We start from the raw sequence: 20,468 nt of genomic DNA on the forward strand, positions 1-20,468 counted from the left end.
ACGATAAGGCGCTTGAAATATGGTGCGATTGCTTTTAAGTTCGATGCTAGCTTGAGCTGCGTCAGTTTTGCCAATATCTTTTAGCCCATTGGAGAAAACAACGGCATAGCTTGCCAGAAGACTTTGCATCTTATTTCGTTCTGCTTCATTGCTGAAATTGGACATTAGTTTGGAAAAATCGCTCTCAGTTATTACCGTTGTCTGTATTGCTCGTCTGCTTCCGAATATTGTGCGACCATTTTCAACTTTCAGCGTAATGTTTGCATTAATGATAACATCCTGACCTATTAAAACGTCTTCTTCTAGTAACTCGTCATCAGCGATGTAGGCTTGCGTCTCGATGTTGATTCCGTCTATGCGTGATGTCTATGGTAATAGCCTCCGTGAACGTACGCATCCCTCCGCAAATGCCTTTTACTTGTAAGCAGCATTTTACGGCTTTATCGTCGATGCGTTTGGCTACTGACCTACGAATGATGCTGCATTGCTTGCCGGTGTCGATGAATGCGATATACGGTTGCGCTCTTATGTAGACTAATTTCTTGAAACATTCGTCAAGGTTGGTTGCACCAAGTCGTCGTAACGCTACTGTCGTCGTTAATTTCCTCCGTTTGAATGAACTTTGTTACACGTTGTACAGCGATGTCGGTGCAATTGTAGCATTTCAATTGTGTTTTAAATTCATCATTTTGTTTCGTTGACTCAGTATAGTTTTCGTTATTGTTGTCTCGTTTGCTTGGTTGATATACTTGTGGCTCACTTAGCCCTCACTTAGCTCTCTTAGCCCCTGTTTCATTGTTGTAAACTTCACTGCTGAAATGCTTTGTTGGAGTTCTCTATGCTTCAATCCAACTCTTGCATAGCGTATAATGGCTGCCTCACTCAGTTTGTAACGTATACCTAGTGCCGCCACTCGAAAACAATATTCTTTTATGATTTCTTTTGGCTTCCTCGTTGCATTAGCCATCACGAAATGAATTTCCGCTTCGTCTCGGTCTGAACCAAAATCGTGTCGTAACGCATTAGCAAAATTTTCCCAAGTTGTGTGTAATGTGGGTGAGGCATCCAACCACATACGTGCAACTCCTCTTAGTCGTGTATAAATAGCCAACAATAAAAATTTCTCGTCCCATCTATATGCTTCAACTACTCGATCGACTCTGTCAATAAATTGCTCTACCGTAATGCTTGCGTTATTCGTTGGATCAAATTCCGGCAGGGTATTTGCAATTTCTTTTACTGACGCGTGTCGCATATTCCCGTTCGTTGAAATATTCCCGTTCGCAGAAATAATTCCGTTGCTTTGATTGCGTGTGGTAACGTTGTTGTTAGTTGCCACTGTGCTGTCGTCGTTCGTTGAAATAGCGTCAGTGGCGCGACTTTGAACGCCTGCGCCGCCGTTGACTGCAACTGCGCTATCGTTGCTAGCTGCGTTTTGTACCGTTTGTACCTCTTGCGTACTGGCTGTACCAGTGCCGTTATTTTGTGCTTGTAGTAGCTGTCCCATCATTTCGCGTAACTGCTTCATCTCCTGTTGCAGTTGTGCCACCGTTAATATCTCGGATGACTCCTCCGTAACGTTGATTTCTTGGATGTCCACCTACAAATGAAAAATTAATTTAAAAAAAAGTGAGTATGCTTATGACCGCACGACTGAAGTGAAACTTCTTTGGCTCTGTCTATATGTATACATATATATGAATGTGTGTGTGCAATATATACATGTATGCACATATACATATATTAATTTCCTACAAATATTTAAATTTATTTTATGTTTTCATTAGTAAATTAATATTTTTGCATAGATCTTTTATTTTTTTTCATTGTTTTATTCGTTATTTTCATTATTGGGTACATCAGTAATTACTGTGGTTGATTGTAAAACCGAGACAATAGGCTTATGATACGAGAAATACGATACATATATTTTAGAATTAAAATTAGACTGAAATTTAGAAAAAAAATGCATCGATTGTTGTTCCATGTCTTGTAGTTGGTTCATTACGGTCATTATTCATTTGTAATTCTAATTTATCTCGTAGAAAGTTTATCAAGAGTTGTCCATCTTCGGATGCGAAATTGATATTGAAATCTCCTGCTAAGATTAGTGGCAACGTATGATAGTTTTCTCCTAGTTCTTCAGAACCCACTCGACCATAAATCATAAGTCTTCTGTATACAAACTTTATGATATTATTAACTGTGTTATTGGGCGAAATGTAAACAACTACCATTATGATGTTTGTTCCATCGTCCAAAACACAGTGAGCAGCACATATATCACCAATTGATGACTAACCAATATCAACTTCACGAATATGTCGTAATAGAATGTCCATGTTCGAAGTTATTATATTCGAGGTATCATTAGCAATTTCAACTATTGCATCTGGTTCCTGTTGTTGCTTACATTGTTGTTTAAGCAGTGCTTTTCGTGCTCTGAATTCTCGACCACGTTCTGCAGAAGTTTTTGGCGCTTTATTTAACCTATAATTCCATAATTTCAGTTGTGTAAATGTAGTAAATTATTATTAGAGTCATGAATGATCATAAAAGTAAAATCGAAATTAATGTACCTAACTTCAATCAATTGTCTCGGTTTTTGTACATGATCTATGTATAGTGAGATTTCCATCATTAACTTCCATTTGATTATTGTCATGTTCAATCACGATGTCACCAATTATTTGTAATGGTAAACCTCTACAATTAATAAGTATTTTATAATTTACGAATTAGTTAAATTTTATGTTAATCTATTTTAGAACTTTGCTGAAGTAAATTGTAGAAACGTGAGGCTAAAATACGGAGGAGTAACAAGGAAAAAGCGAGAGAAAAAGAGAAAGAGAGGCAAGAAAAGGACAGAGAATCAAACGCGTCCCAATGTCGAGAGTAGAATGCCGCATATTAGTAGAGGGAGAAAATAGTCAAGGACAAAGCAACAATGCATATGACGCTACGACGCTAGCAACTGGTTTGAGATGCGTACTCACCTTCGTGATTCATTATCAATTGATTGGGTCTCACTAGGTTTAAAATCTTGTCTTGAATCTGTTGTCACACACTTTTTATGCACAATTTCCGTACGTAATTTCTTCTTAGTTGGTGGTCCTAAAGCACCGCTTTGATACTCGGAGTCTGTGTCACTTTTCTCCATAATTTGTTATTATTTACCCGAAAATTCAGAAAACATAAACTTTAAAATAAATTTACAATTTTATTCACTTTAAACGTAAAATATTGAATGTATTGAACAATATTAATTCGTAAAATTGTTTCAAAACGCAATAAAATTACAGTAAATTACAACAAAATAACCAAACTATCACCATTCGCGTAACGCTAGTAAAATCGCAAACGAACTACTGACTGAAGAGAAAGAAAGAAAAATGTGCGTGCGCACTGCTGACGCTTGCCTATATCCCCACCAATTACCGTTCGCCTCGCCTGATCACACTTTTCGTAAGGCGTTCGTCAGCTTACTCCCCAAGCCAAGCGCACGTAAAGAAGTTTCACTTCAAAAACATTTTCCAGTGGACCAAATTGTGAATCTAAACCATTCTCGAATTTCCTTGAACACACACACAAAATTTCATCGAAATCGGTCCAGCCGTTTAGGAGCAGTTCAATTACAAACGGTCAGAAGATTTATATATATACAGATATGACAGTTTATGCATTTTTTTTATAAAGCGTTCTCAACACTGCGTACTCGCTATTTTACGTTGTTCACTCGCTGACGGTTGCTTTTTGACTGTGCCCTTTTGGTTGCTGCCACTTACTTCATTTCATCTGACACTTGTTGGGCAACAGAGTTGCCATCGCTTACAATTGGATAACTGTAGTAAAGAAAAACATACTATATTAAAAATATTTGTTAGTTAATAACAATTGGTGACAAGCACAGTTATTCCCAACGCTACTACACAGTTTCAAAGGCAGCGGTTTGATTAAACGTATTTATAACCACCAAACAGCTGCAGTTTCTCTTATTTACGCTTGCTCCCATTCATTTGAAAATTGCAGAAAATGTAACAGTGTTGGTGAAAAGCTGGAAATGTTTCAATATGTTTGTACAATTTTATCTGGCAACCCTTCTCGTGCTCAATTGTGAAATTTCGTGCTCTTGCAAAGTTGTTTGATTTATATTTAAAATTTTATTGTGAAAATATCTTGATTAAGTGATCTGTTAAGAAAAGTATCTCTGTTATATTGTACTATTGAAGCAATTCAAATTGACTTTAATTGGGTGTTGGCTAATTTTAATTTATTTCGCCTTAACAAAATATGTTCTAATAATTATATAAACCAAGAAAAAATAATATTATAGGTAATCCAAAATTGTTCTATGGTTTCGCCAACTCCAAACGCAAGAATTCTAATTTTCCGTCAGCGATGAAATATAAGTCTACTATGTCCAGTGACAATCACACAATTTCTAATATGTTTGCTAAGTTCTTTAGGTCCAATTACTTTTTAAAAACTCTAAAAATGTTACGCATCAGCACAAGTTATGTCCGATTTTTGTAATTAATGCACCCACCATTTCCGAAGCAGACGTCTTATATCAGTTAAATATGTTAGAACTATCATTTAATTATGGCCCAGATATACTATGCCAAATATATGTATGCATATACCAACCCTTAACAAAACTATTTAATACATCTCTTAAGCAAGGTTCATTTCCATCTATATGAAAAAGTCATTAATAACTCCTTTGCATAAGAGTGGATTTATGTTATCCATTGAAAAGTATAGGGAAATTGCAAAGTTTTCAGCAATACCTAAACTTTTTGAAGCAATTATAACAATTGAAATAACCTTCTGGATATCTCCACTAATTTCTTGTTCCTAAAGGGAAATCTACAGTAACTAATTGCTAGAATTTGTATCACATGTATCAACGGGCTTTAGGGAGAATAAGCATATTGATGTTATATACACAGATTTTAATAAAGCTTTTGATCAAGTAAACCATTAAATTCTTTTGAATAAATTCATCTTCTTGGTTTTCAACCAATATTTCTAAAATGGGTTGCTTAATATCTTTGTAACAGAACTCAAAAAGTTGTATTTAACGATCCTTTTTCTGACATAATCCATATTCTGCAGGTAGCCATCTTGGTTCAATTCTGTCCTTGTTATTTATTAACGACATATCATCTATTAAGTATTCAAGAATTTTATTATATGCTGACGATGTAAAACTTTTTAAATCATATACTTTAATTAGTGAAAGTTGCAAACAGGCAAATTAGTTTTCAACCTAGTTTTCTTGGTCTGTTAGAAATGATATGCTATTAAACCTTAAAAAATGTAAAACGATGTGCTTTTCACGTAGATCTGTAGACCCTACTTCATACGTAACACAAAAATTTAGCATGGGGCAAGTATGCAGTTTTGTTGATCTAGGAGTAACTATGGACGCCAAATTCAATTTTAATATTTCATCGTCGATGGCATCTTTTGTTAAACGATGGCAAAAAATATTTTTATAAGCCTATATAAGAGTATGCTTCTGTGGTTTGGAACCCTAGTTATCAAGTCCATTCGGAGAAGTTACGATTCCGTTCAAAAACAATTTTTACTTTTTGCCTTAAATTATTTGCATTGGGATTCCAGGTTAAATCATCCCTCTTATACTAACCGTTTAAAACTTATAATTCTCCGTACACTCGCTAATCGTAGGGAAATGCTTAGTATAACTTTTCTTGTAAAACTCATGAATGGGTCAGTCTGTAGTCCATTTCTCTTATCTGATATTAATTTTAACGTTCCCGCTCGCTCTACTAGGCAGTTTAGACCTTTACTTTTGAAATTTTCTAGAACAAATTTTGAGTTTAACGAACCGTATGTGTCACGTATGTATGTGTACGATTTTAATTTTCAATCCATTATATTTGATCTAACAGACTCACTCTTTACCATTAAAAAATTATTTTATCTACCCTTAATAAGTAACACTGAAAAATAATAAACTTACTTTAATCTAATTCTTAATATTGGCTGTTGAAATTTTTGTTTCTGTAGCTGAGCAGCTTAAGATCGCTACGCTTAAAACTCTCTTGCCTTTTATGACTCGGCTAATTCCGCTCCTTTGCGGATTGTGCCCATCGGGTCGCCTGGGCGGGAGGAGGGTAATCGTTGGGTATTATTATTTACTCTGTTACCTCCGTCTTGTAGGCTCGCTACTTTTGAGGTGCACGCCAAATGGAACAAGTTGGGCATCCATTTATCCCTGGTACGTGTGAAGTTAGCTTTCACAATTATGCTATGAAATACTGACCACTGGTTTAAACCTACAAGTAACCAATCCTAATTTTTTCACAAATTCCCCTAAATTACAGTCCCAAAACCTCTTGCCCATAGTTTTTGTCTGACACATACCTAAATAAACGCGGTGGCAACGCTGACCCAGAGAATGTTAATAAATAGAGAAGGGGCAAATGTTAGCTGTGTTATTTATGACATGAAAATTCTTAGGTGTTTCTAATGCAGTTAGATACCCAGAAGTCAAATCTGAAAACAGAATTTTTCTATCACCCACAGATATTCTGTAACCTGCGGCTTTAGATTTTACAATACATAAAATTTTATTATATTGCATCATCTCATATTTTCATACTATCAGGGATTTATCTGGTTTAGACCGATTCTGCCTGCTTGTTTGAAGTAAACAGCGTATTTTACGATCATTTTATTTTACAAAATTTATCAGTAGACTAACGGTGTCCGAATCGGTTACGTGTTCTATGTTTGGATAGAAAAACGTTTTTGATTTCACTTTCTTTTACGTTTTTGAAATTACGATTTACCAAGACAAAGCATGGGCCCCTCATATCTGTTGTATAACTTGTGTAGAGTTGTTAACAGTTTGGTTAAAAGCTTCAAATCGTAAAATGCCCTTTGCAGTGCCAATGGTTTGGAGAGAACCTAAAGAAACATAAACATACGGTTAAGTACTGCAATATACCATAACCTTCAAGACCTGTCAAACACAGTGAACAACTTCCTATTCCAAAAGCACCAGAATCTTGAAGTCTCGATGAAGAACTAGAATCGACTAGCTCTTCAATTGTTGATACAGAAACCGCAAAGGAATTGACAATCCATCCTTTATTTGATTTACCAGGATGTTCAACAGTGCCGCATCTAATTTCATAGGGTCAACTTACTGACTTAGTTTGAAATCTAAGCATTTCAAAATCGCAGTCCGAACTTTTAGCATCCAGACTAAAAGGTTGGAATCTTCTTTTCAGTGATGTATATATTACATTTTACAGATAAGACAGAAAGAATTCACAATTGCTTTCTTCTTGTATCTGAAAACAAAATTTCCAGTCAGTGAAGAAAAAATTAAGGAGGGCATATGTATTTGTAGGTCCGCAAATAAGAGAACTAATGAAAGCTAAAACATTTAAGGAAATGCTCAATGAATTTGAAATACGAGCCTGGAGTGCCTTTAAAAGTGTTGTTAAAAATTTTCTTGGAAATGTGAAAGCTGACAATTACAAAGATCTTGTGACTGAACTACTTACTGCCTATAAAAAATGGGTTGCAACATGTCCCTTTAAATTCACTTTCTGTTTGAAAATAAAATTTATGATAAGTCGTGGCTCTATGTCTATTGTCTCGTCTACAGATATCCAAACATAATTATTGGCATCTTTCGTTTTTAGCTCAGTTAAAACTTTATTTTACAAAACTCTGCCGCAACTTTGATTCACAAAGAATTTGATAGTTGGTACATGTATTTCGGAAAAAACCATTTAACACTTGGATTGCAGATCTTTCTTCACGGTATATTCGCTTTGAGAAAGGTTTCACAAAGATCCACAGCAAAGGTGTTTTGTGGCTGATATTCCGTCAGAAGAGTTTGTGTTGTAAGGGTTTTTTCTTCTCTGCAGCCTCTTTAAGTTTTGCCTTTACAAGGAATTGTTTCACATTAAATATTTTTGTAGCCGCAATTACCAGTTCACACACGGACTCTTTTTTCGCCCAGATCGGTTTTTTTTGGGCGAGCGGACGACGAGGAAAGACGAAAAGACCGTGCCCTGGAGCTCGGGTGACACGCTTTCTAATCTTATTCGTAACAGTTCATTGCTACGCAATTCTGTACTATTTTTCATTTTGATATTGTAGTATTCATAATATACGATCTGTTCGGAAATTTGAAATTTGTTATCTATATGCATAGTAAAATAGAAAATTAAAAAAATTTGTGATGAGGCTAAAAATAAGATACTTTATTAAAAAATTTAATAACATTTAGAATTATTATAGATGAAAATATATATGTATAAGTAATAAGGAGGATGGAGCCATGTGTAGAAGTTCACGCAAGTGAGGAAAGTTCTCTGATCGCCATTCACTTAGGAGTGGCCAGAAACGATTCTTTTACATATGACTCAAGCAGCTCACTACTTCCGGTCTTTGACCAAGTATCCTCTGGGTAGCCTAAGAACATCCGTTCGAAGGCGAGCTAATGTGAGAAGGCGAAACATCCCCTACATAGGGTGATGCGCTGAGTTTGGGACCCGCCACGTAAAAAACAATACCAATGAAAACTAAACGACAGCCTCGGATGAGAGGCCCCCCTTTTGATGACGACCATGGCAAACGAAATAAGGACTACGATTTGAGGGCATGCACCTGGAATGTCCGGACCCTTAATTGGGAAGGTGCCGCTGCCCAGCTGGTTGATGTCCCCGCGAAAATAAAGGCTGACATCACCGCCGTCCAAGAAATGCGATGGACGGGACAAGGACAGAGACGAGTAGGTCCTTGTGACATTTACTACAATGGCCACATAAAGGAGCGCAAGTTTGGTGTTGGATTCGTGGTGGGTGAGAGACTCCGTCGCCGAGTACTATCATTCACTCCGGTGAATGAACGTCTAGCCACAATCCGCATCAAAGCGAGGTTCTTCAACATTTCGCCGATTTGCGCCCACGCCCCGACGGAAAAGAAGGACGAGGTGACTAAAGATGCCTTCTATGAGCGCTTGGAGCGCGCTTATGAGAGCTGCCCCCGCAACGATGTCAAAATCGTGCTTGGCGACTTTAACGCCAGGGTGGGCAAAGAAGGTATCTTTGGCACTACGGTCGGTAAATTCAGCCTCCACGAGGAAACACCCCCAATAAGTTGAGGCTGATTGACTTCGCCGGATCCCGAAATATGGTTATCTGTAGTACTAGATTCCAGCATAAGAAGATTTATCAAGCTTGACTGTCCTGACTGTCTCCGGATCAAAAAACTACCAACCAGATCGATCATGTTGTGATAGACGGAAGACACGTCTCCAGTGTTCTAGACGTGCGTACGCTCCGAGGTCCTAACATCGACTCGAACCACTATCTTGTTGCAGCCAAGATTCGCACCCGCCTCTGTGCAGCAAACAACGCACGTCAACAAACACAAGGAAGGTTCGACGTCGAGAAGCTGCAATCACAACAGACAGCCGAACGATTTGCTACTCGGCTTGCACTCCTGCTCTCTGAGAGCACTCGTCAACAACTCGGTATAAGGGAAGGAACTGTGGGACGGCATTTCAAACTCCTTACGTACAGCTACAACCGAAACCATTGGTTTTCGGAAAGTGCAAAAGAACAGCTGGTACGACGAGGAGTGCCGTGTCGCAGCGGAGAGAAAACAGGCTGCCTACCTCGCAACGTTACGATCGACCACAACACGTGCGTGATGGGATAGATACCGAGAGTAGAAAAGATAAGCGACACGCATTTGCAGACAGAAAAAGAAAGAGGCTGAAATGCGTGAGTACGAAGAGCTTGATAAGCTGGCCGACAGGGGTAATGCTCGAAAATTCTACAAAAAAATGCGGCGGCTTACAGAAGGTTTCAAGACCGGAGCATACTCTTGTAGAACCCCCAAAGGTGATCTAGTGACCGATGCCCAGAGCATACTTAAATTATGGAGGGAACACTTCTCCAGCCTGCTGAATGGCAGTGAACGCGCAACGCCAGGAGAAGGCGAACCCGATTCCCCAATCGATGACGATGGAGCAGACGCTCCATTGCCCGACCATGAAGAAGTTCGAATAGCAATTGCCCGCCTGAAGAGCAACAAAGCGGCAGGGACCGATGGATTGCCGGCCGAGCTATTCAAACACGGCGGCGAAACTGATAAGGGGCATGCATCAGCTTCTTTGTAAAATATGGTCGGACGAAAGCATGCCCAACGATTGAAATTTAAGTGTGCTATGCCCAATCCCAATCCCAACTACCTTGGGATTAGCCTCCTCAACATCGCATATAAGTTTCTATCGTGCGTATTGTGTGAAAGATTAAAGACCACCGTCAACAAACTGATTGGACCTTATCAGTGTGGCTTTAGACCTGGCAAATCTACAACCGACCAGATATTCACCATGCGCCAAATCTTGGAAAAGACCCGTGAAAGGAGAATCGACACACACCACATCTTCGTCGATTTCAAAGCTGCTTTCGACAGCACGAAAAGGAGCTGCCTTTATGCCGCGATGTCTGAATTTGGTATCCCCGCAAAACTAATACGGCTGTGTAAACTGACGTTGAATAACACCAAAAGCTCCGTCAGGGTCGGGAAGGACCTCTCCGAGCCGTTCGATACCAAACGAGGTTTCAGACAAGACGACTCCCTATCGTGTGACTTCTTCAACCTGCTTTTGGAGAAATTAGTTCGAGCTGCAGAACTAAATAGAGAAGGTACCATCTTCTATAAGAGGGTACAGCTGCTGGCGTATGCCGATGATATTGATATCATCGGCCTCAACACCCGCGTCGTTAGTTCAGCTTTCTCCAGGCTGGACAAGGATGCACAGAAAATGGGTCTGGCAGTGAACGAGGCCAAAACGAAATATCTCCTGTCATTAAACAAATAGTCGTCGCGCTCGCGACTTGGCTCTCACGTCACTGTTGACATCTGTCAATGTGTTTTACGAGGGTATCTGCCTACGAAGGCTCAAATCCACGGTGCTATCTATTGCTAGTAGAACATAGATCAAATTAATGCGTTGATCAGCGCCCCAAAGCGTAAGTGCATGCACAACACTACACTCTGGAAGAAACCAAGGTATGAGTGCCGCCCCACACACATACACTTTGGTTCCAATCCGTTCGGGTGAAAACCAAAGGAGACACCCTAGCCACCTTGGTCGGGTTCGAGGCCCATCTAAAACCTCTGCCGTACTCTGGGTCCGGCACCCGGCCGCAGTGCGACTCCACACATAACTCCACGTCATAACTTTGAAGTTGTAGATAATTTCGTCTATTTAGGAACCAGCAGTAACACCACCAATAATGTGAGCCTGGAAATCCAACACAGGATTGCTCTTGCCAACAGGTGCTACTTCGGACTGAGTAGGCAATTGAAAAGTAAAGTCCCCTCTCGACGAACAAAAACCAAACTCTATAAGTCGCTCATAATTCCCGTCCTGCTATATGGTGCAGAGGCTTGGGCTATGACAGCAACCGATGAGTCGACGTTGCGAGTTTTCGAGAGAAAAATTCTGCCTAAGATTTTTGGTCCTTTGCGCATTGGCCACGGCGAATATCGCATTCGATGGAACGATGAGATGTACGAGATATACGACTACATTGACATAGTTCAGCGAATTAAGAGACAGCGGCTACGCTGCTAGGTCAAGTTGTCCGGATGGATGAAAACACTCCAGCTCTGAAAGTATTCGACGCAGAGGAAGAGGAAGACCTCCACTCCGTTGGAAGGACCAAGTGGAGAAGGACCTGGCTTCGCTTGGAATATCCGATTGGCGCCACGTAGCGAAAAGAAGAAACGACTGGCGCGCTGTTGTTAACTCGGCTATAATCGCGTAAGCGATGTCTACGCCAATTAAGAAGAAGAAGTAATTTTAATTAAAACAGAATTCATTTGGTGTTTTAAATTTACATAAAAATATTAAGACGCTTTCATTTTTATTTGTTTTAATCGTAATTTGAATATCGTTTTGTCTTAAACAAGAAATGTAATTAATTCATTAATATTTTATAATAAATAGAAAAAATTTGGGGTAACAAATTACTGGCTTTTAATATTTTCCAAAAGAGTAGGAAATTCCCTCAAAAATTATAAATAAATATATCAGTAGTGGGTATTCAATACATTCTAATGGATTAGGGAATATCCAAATTAAGCATTTGTTTGAAAATTTAAATAGTTATTAGCTGGTATTATTCATAATCTTTTATAACATTCATGGTAAGGCAAAATGTGAGGCCAAGATAAAAATTATCTATGCAACACGCTCTAAGCGTGATGTACCTGAAACGCTCAAACATTTGCGAAAATTTAGTGAAAAGGAAGATAGAACAAAAAAAAAACGTTAACTTGGGCTGCATCGAAGCTAATGTACCCTTCACAGGTGCATTTCTTTTAGTAACTATGTGTTCAGTTTGTATGGAACCTATATGCTATATTAATCCGATCTGAACAATTTTATCGGAGATTATATTATTACCTTAAGCACTAATCTATGTTAAATTTCGTGAAGATACCACGTCAAATGCGAAAGTTTTCCATATAAACCCTTTATTCCGATCGTTCGGTTTGTATGGCAGTTATATGATATAGTGAGCCGATCTGAAAAATTTCTTCCGATATTACATTATTTCTATGAACAATAACTCATATCAACTTTCGTGAAGATATATCTTCAAAATAGGAAGTTTTCCATGCAAGCATTTGATTCCGATCTTACAGTTTGTATGGCAGCTATATGCTGTGGTTAACCGTTCTGAACGATTTCTTCAGAGATTACATTGTTGCCTTAGGAAATAACATATATCAAATTTCGTGAATATATATTGTTAAATGCAAAAGTTTTCCCTACCAGCACTAGATTCCGAATGTTCAGTTTGTATGGCAGCTATATGTTATAGAGCTCCGATATCGGCAGTTCCGACAAATGAGTAGCTTCTTGAAGAGAAAATGACATTTGCAAAATTTCAAAACGATATCTCAAAAACTGAGGGACAAGTTCGTATATATACAGACAGATCGACTCAGCTCAACATACTGATCATTTATATACATACATATGTACTTTGTAGGGTCCCCGACGCTTCCTTCTGGGTGTTACAAACTTCGTGGCAAATTTAATATACCCTATTCAGGGTATAAAAACTCTACTATACAGAATGACACCAAAAGTGAATTTGCCGATAACGAGCAACAATAGAGTCCCTATGTAAACGCCATACATACTTGTATAACAAAGCAATTACAAAATGTGCAGAACAGCACAGAGCGATTCGACCTAAATACGCCCGGAAACTGACTTACCATTCGACGTACTTATGAATTCGAACAACAATTTATTTTCTTTCGCCGTTGTAAATTAACCACCACGGCTGAAAAAACTTGTTTGGTAATCAGCTGATCGATACCTAACCTTAAACATGTTGTCAGATGTATTTGCAAAAGTGGACGCTTTACATTGCTGCCAGAAAAAATGTCAAAATAATAAGTACATACGCCCGTGTAACATTCAATGACTAATAAATTATTTTTTATTCATGTTCAAAGAAAAATAATATCATATCTCATTTAATATATGGCTTAAATAACAAAAATAAAGATATTTGTAATAATAGTTGGAATAGGTACTTAAATTTCTAGCAAATAATAAAAAAGGTGCTTGGAGTCCCTACGCGTGGAAGAAGTTATACTTCTTAGTGATATTCAGAAATGCATATCATTTTGTATGAAAGAAAACTTGAACATTTAAATTCATTATGCACATTTTATAAAGCAAAGTCTAAATGAAGGAATTTTGACTCGGAAAGTAGTTCTGTCTCTTCGTTGCGGAAGGCAATATGCAGCGTAACCATCTCTCTTTCGTACTCTTCGAATTGGGTTGTCATATTATAATTTGCATATCTTATATCATGGTGTTTAGTCAATTTCTTGTACATATTCATTATTGGCGTTGCATTTGTATTGCGCACAAACCTGGGCCAAAGTAAAATGAATTTTCTTTTTATTTTTCTTTGCAGTTTTTCATTAAATTTAAATAAGTTCCTTAATAAATTTAAATAAGTTTTTTAATAAATTTAAATAAATTTAAGTAAATTTACATGTATTTTCATTTATATTTAATTATTTGCCCTAGTTGTCCATTTTTTATTTTCTCACACATTTCAGCCGATTTTTGTATAGAAATTTGACCGGCGTAGAAGCAAAATGCGAAACAATCATACATATATTATGTCGTTTGCACATTTGTCTGTATGTTTGCGAAAGGAAATGTTCTACAAAAGCATATTTCTATACTTAAACAAAATTATTTGAACCATCGTATATTTCTTACATGCATAACCAAACCATACTTAAGACAACGCCACGAAAGTGTCAATGGTGAGTAGTACATGAAAAGTCACAATGTGAACGCAGGTTCGAATCTCGACGGACTTAGTGTTTAATTTTTGCATTTTAACATCGTATACTATACTAATAAATATTTTTCTTACTAATAGAAATTAAATTTATCACAGCATATACCTAATATACATATACATAATATTGCTGTGATAAATTTAATTTCTATTAGTAAGAAAAATATTTATTAGTGTAGTCTACGATGTTAAAAGGCATACATCTTCTATCCTATCTTATGTATCTGCACATGCTCATATGAATGTATGTATACGCATGCGCGCGTTCAGAAATTCAAAAAAGAAATGAAAGAGAAACGAAAGAAATAAAGTCACACAAAATAGTTGAGAACTCGCAAAAATGAAGGACAAACGAAAGAAAAATAATGCGCAAGCATACATAAGCGTACTGTACTTATTGACTACATTATTTTTGTGTAAAACCTTGGAATTTATTTATTAAAACCACCACTCAGAAGTCGTTTTATCCGTTGTAAGTGAGCGATATTCGAAGAAACATCATTTCTAATATGCCACAAAACAAAATTAGAAATGAAGTTCATAAATCTCACGCTGTCAGATAAAACGATATACCTCGTCATCGCGGGTCGATTTCCAAACAATGTAAATGAAGACTAACTACAGAAATGATGTATAGTCTTAATTTTTCAAAGGCCAACGCAGAGTATTTCACGCGAAAGTCACACAAAATAGTTGAGAATTCGCAGACATGAAAGACAAACGAAAGAAAAAGACGTATAACTTCAATAATACACAAGCATACAAACATACATATGAGCAGCAGCAAGGAAAGAGGTAACAATCGGCGATCCATTGTATATTTCTTTCATGCATAACCAAACCATAATTACGACAACGCAATACAAGTGTCAATGGTGGTGTTGGTGGTAAGCGCTTGAAAAGTTACGACGAGCAAGTAGGTTCGAATCCCAACAGAATTTATCATCAACCAAAAATTGAAACATTGTTCTACAATAACAACAATAGCATAAGCATGGCAACATTGTGTTGTTGGTAGAGGTTGCGCAGTTATGAATTTAACGCAACCTTTTCCGAACTCGCATAAGAAGTATAACTTCAAAAAGACAAAAAATATGGGTGGACAAAATATAATAATAAGTACATCAGGTATCTGTGAATGAAAAAACGTATTAATTTGAGTTTTCTGGCTCCTATTTGATTTTTATTTACTTCTTTCATCAGTATCTGGTATATTCGCCATTATTTTCAATTCCTTTTGAGATTCGATTTTGAAAACTGGAGATAATTGGAGTCTCATACCAGGTTTTTTCAACAAAACTCCCTAACTGATCCTTATTTTGGAACGATTGCTTCCCAATCCGTTGCTTTAGCTTCCCCAAAAGTTTTTAATTGGATTCAACTCGGGAGATTGACATGGCCTTTTAAGAAAAGTCACACCATTGTCCTGGAACCAATCTTTTACCAACCTCGACGTATGCTTAGGATAATTATCCTGCTGAAATTTCCATATTAGTGGCATACTTTCCTCAGCATATGGCAGCATCGTGTTTTCCAAGATATCTTTATATTCGAATCTATTTATGTTACACCATACCACGAAAAGCAGCCCCAGACCATTATGTTGCCGCCACCGTGTTTAACGGTCTTTTTGTAGACTGTGAAGGCAAATCTTTGCCTTTCGGACGACAAACGTTCCGTCAGGCATCATTTTCGAACAAATTAATTTTTGTTTCGTCGCTCCACAAGATATTGCGCCCACTTTTTCTCACCTCTTGGGCCGGACCAATTTGAATGATTTTTCGCGAAATATAGTATTATCTCAATTTTTTTCACAATTATGGTATTCTGGCTATCCTGCCAGGTAAATTAGCTCGATATAGTATTCGTCGAGCCATTCGGGAAGATATTATGTTACCAATATCGGCTGATATTATCCTTGAAGATACCAATGGGTCCTTTTTACCAAGAGTGACGATACGGTTGTCCGTTGTTGTTTATGTCTTTTTTGGTCGACCGCGAGTTACAACATTCTTTTTCATCTTTAGGACATTCTGCACGAAATACAATGAACGGTCTAATGTTTTAGCAATATTCCTAAGACTTTGGGCCTCTTTTCTGAGATTTAAGACGATTTCCTTTTCCTCCGCACTGCAATGCTTTTTTCTACCCATCTGTACAATTTTTTAGTTTTCAATGCGTTTTAAACATGGAGCTATACAACCGAAAGAGCAAACCATTACAATAAATCGTCCGATTTGCTGAAAATCTTAAAACAATTACCAATGTACTTATTATTTTGACCACTTAGAAACACGAGCAGCAACAATCAATTGCCACGCTACAAAGAGGGGATTCAGTATTTTCTTTTCATTATAAAAGGTACTACAATATCGAATTTAATAAAATTAACCCTTAGTTGCATTCGTGTACTTCACCAAATATTCAAAATTCAATCATGAATGCAGCCTAAAGGAATGTACTTATTATTTTGACCATATGTGTATGTATCAACTGATTTATAGAATCGTTTTTGTAAACAAAATAAGGATTCCTGTTTTGTTATGGATTAAAATGTAAGAAAATACCTTAATATGCAAAATTTTTGGAATATGCTTTTAAGTATTGCATATGCACAGTGGATATGCATATGTACAGATCATATTACATATGTAAATTAGTAAAAATGGCTTTTTTTTACTTTCACAGCTGTTACTCGCTTTATTCTTTATTGCTTAATGAACTCTAGCATTCCACTTCAACCTGACCGACTTTCTTGTTTTGCTCCACGGAGAAACGGTTCTGTTTTGTTCTTTCGAGCTGCAGCAGAGAACGTATATTTATAGAAAAGGTCCAACAACGGACAAGCGTAAAAACTGTCAAAAGCTAACAAAATGCGATGAGCGTGTTTCACCACAGCTAGCTCAGAAGGATAAATGTTAACAGTGGCGCGTGAACAGAGCTGAGCATTTAATGAAAATTATGCTCTGAAATATACATTGCTATTACAGACGTATGTTGGCCTTTTGCTTATATTTTTACATGTCATCATATTAATTGATGATTATCATTTTGCGTATTTTTATAAATACATGCAAAACTGATAATATTCTAATTAAATTATGCTATTTCCAAAACAATAATTGTAGTTAATGTACGAAAAAAAGCTATTTTTTAAATATTTCTTTTGTTTGATACTATAATATATGTATGTAATTTCATACAATATGTTTGTATATACTTATGCTATATATATATATTATGACATACTATCATAATATCCTAAAAAACTTAATATATTATATAATATTGTATGTAAATTACATTTCTTCACTTAAATTTTCATACGCATCTAGATATTAGCACATAGTTACATATATACACATGTAAGTAGAATTCAAATTCAAATCGTGATATTATCATTTATCAGTAAAAAGTGTGCGCGCACTGCTCTATATGTACATGCATATGCATATGTGTACGACATTGCCGAACAAATAATGTATACACAAACCAACATACAAATATGCGTACACATGTAAATATGTGTGTATGACATTCCCACACAAATAATGCATACACAACATACATATTTACATGCGTTCACATGTACATAGATATGTCACCCGCAAAAATTACAAATATTGTTCTACAAAAACAACAATGGTTTCAAATAGCGTCAGCAGCGTCACAAGTCAATATGGCAGCCAAATAGTCGATGACCAAATATGTAGAAAAACTCCTAACAACAATATTTTCATTCATGAACGCAAGCGCACTTTCAACAGGCAAACTTGCTTCATTGATAAAAACAAACACTATCACATCTCCCCGAACAAGCCTTTGCCTACAAGCGTCTTTTCGCGACGATGACAAAAGCTAAAAATCATCTCTCTGATTTATGTGTACAGTGGATCCCGGTTAAGTAGTACTCCGCTTAAATGACAATCATCCCTCTTAACTGCCTATATCTTGCTGCATCTCACGGTTTGTTTTTTGAAATACATCGAAATTATTGTTTTAAGTACCACTCGATTAAGTATCCGCACTCGCTTATGTGCAATATTATATTTTTATTTTTAACAAACTACAAAAATCTGTATCTTTGATTGGGGCACTAACAAGGATTGACTGTATCTGTCAAGGAATGTAAAAAATATTTTTACGCGGCCTGCAAAAATCTGCGTCGATATGTATGCAAGCTCATACAGAAACATACATACACATTAACGCTGGTTTGTTGTAAAAGCTGTTACAGCGACAAGGGAAGCAGTGGCAATTGGCGATTGTTCGTTTGTGTTTTCGTCACAGCTCGGATTTTTTACCAACAACACAATGTTGTGAAGCTTTGTCGTCGCGTCATTCTTTCGACACATTGACTCTTTGACATGAACGCAAAAAATATGAGCTTCGCTATTGGTTGTCCGCGTCAACGGAAATTTCGCATAAAGCATTGAATGTACATTTGTTGCATGTAGACAAATTTACAAACATTATGCGTATGGTTCTTTTACATTTGTTTACATGCACACATAATTATATATGGGCAAACGTGCGACCGCTTGGTCTCTTAACATGATATCGAAAAGTTTAATGACCAAAGCAAATATTTATTTAAGTATATAAATACATGTATGTACAATGTTGTACCAAACCTATATAAAATGCATATTTATGTAGTAATACAAATCTTATTGAATTATATATTTGCAAAGATTTTATGGAATTCATCATAAAATAGCTCAATTTTAAAATATATGTATGTATATGTACATACTTATGTACTTTCATAACAAATATATGTATACCGATCTATAAATTATATGCAGCATCGTTTACGCATAGTAAAAAAGGGAATCTGTAAGCGTACATTCCTTAACATCGGAAAGAGTATACTTTTTCTCATTTAACACTGAAAATGCTCAATTCTGCTATTTTCGTGTCCCCTGATGTTAAGTGGTGAAACACGCTAATAATTTTCTGTGGGGGAAATTTTGTAAATATCCCAAAATTGAAATATCCCTAAATTCTCGACATAGTGAACCTTCTCTATAAATATACATACGTTCTCTGCAATTAGTTTGCACTATATGTTGTTTTTATGTAGTAACAAACAATTTTTAACATCCTGCATTCAAGCAGAAATGTAAATACTTATGTACATATGTATATTAGAACTATGTTCACTTTTATACATTATGGAACACTATTGTTGTTTTATTTTGAACAATTTGAAACATCCTGCTTACTAACAGATTAGCCCGATTTCGGGGTTAAAATTGATATGTACGGATAGAGGAAGTCCTCCAGATCAAGAAAAAAAAATATAAATAGTTGCCATTTAAAGTTAAAAAATTCATCTAGTTAAAATGCGTGTTTCACCGATTTATAATGAATTAATTTATACCTGGGAGTTATTGCCAATGCCTCTTCCTACTGACTGCTTCACCATTGCGTAGCAGCTTCTTTATCGTGTGGGAACCAACCGCAATGAAAGGTTCCGGTCATACCATGTTGGTGGATGCTGCAGGGCGGGCAAGCTCATCAGCCAGTTCATTCCTGGCTATACCTTTGTGACCTGACTCCCAAATAAGATGCACTTGGTTACGTTCTGATAGACAATTCAGTCATTTCATACATTCTTGAACCAATAGCGATTTTATCTCGTATGCAGAGATTGCTAAGAGTGCCACTTGGCTATCGATTATTATAGCTATACGTTTATTGCGATAGTTGCGTTGGAGGTTTAAGTGTACACACCGAAAATGCTCGTAAACCTACCCATAGGTATGGAAAGCTTTGTGCGTGGTACTGTGATCCTTTCGCCAATTCCTTCCTACGTTTTCGAGCCGTCAGTATACCACTTGATTGTACTGTCCCTAAGCAGAAAGACTTCAAGTGCCGTCGCCAGGCATGTGCACATGGCAACGTGGAATCCAGCGTAGGACCAAGGTATTTAACCATATTAATCATCTCTATCTCTCTGCCCCAAAGTGTTAGGTTCCTATGACCAGGCAGAGACTTGCGCCTCGTAAACGGGACGGTGGTCGTCTTCAAGGGGGATTCCATTGCTAG

General features: G+C 36.9%; 1 protein-coding gene, 1 long non-coding RNA gene and 1 pseudogene across 2 annotated transcripts; all 3 read right to left on the reverse strand.

Annotated features, from left to right (window-relative positions):
- Window positions 1-760: 760 nt before the first annotated feature.
- LOC126765591 (uncharacterized) lies at window positions 761-20,057 on the reverse strand. Its single transcript, XM_050483200.1, has 2 exons — window positions 19,801-20,057; window positions 761-1,600 (listed from the first exon to the last, which is right to left on the reverse strand). Exons 1-2 carry the CDS (start codon window positions 19,843-19,845, stop codon window positions 761-763), a joined length of 885 nt encoding a protein of 294 aa, XP_050339157.1. The 5' UTR covers window positions 19,846-20,057.
- On the reverse strand, window positions 1,785-4,848 carry LOC126765477 (uncharacterized). The gene is made up of 3 exons (XR_007668445.1): window positions 2,997-4,848; window positions 2,580-2,706; window positions 1,785-2,490 (listed from the first exon to the last, which is right to left on the reverse strand). It is a non-coding gene; the product is annotated as an uncharacterized LOC126765477 (long non-coding RNA).
- LOC126765649 (small nucleolar RNA U3) lies at window positions 14,861-15,060 on the reverse strand (annotated as a pseudogene).
- Window positions 20,058-20,468: the final 411 nt, after the last annotated feature.

The sequence above is a fragment of the Bactrocera neohumeralis genome, unplaced genomic scaffold (assembly GCF_024586455.1).
Source record: "Bactrocera neohumeralis isolate Rockhampton unplaced genomic scaffold, APGP_CSIRO_Bneo_wtdbg2-racon-allhic-juicebox.fasta_v2 cluster10, whole genome shotgun sequence".
Classification (NCBI taxonomy): domain Eukaryota; kingdom Metazoa; phylum Arthropoda; class Insecta; order Diptera; family Tephritidae; genus Bactrocera; species Bactrocera neohumeralis.

What these genes read in the sequence shown, in the direction of transcription:
- LOC126765591 (XM_050483200.1), bottom strand. Translation starts at nt 19,845, where the DNA reads ATGGTGAAGCAGTCAGTAGGAAGAGGCATTGGCAATAACTCCCAG. An exon ending in GCATTGGCAATAACTCCCAG is followed by an intron (nt 1,601 to 19,800) that starts GTATAAATTAAT and finishes TTTCATTTGTAG; the next exon opens with GTGGACATCCAAGAAATCAA.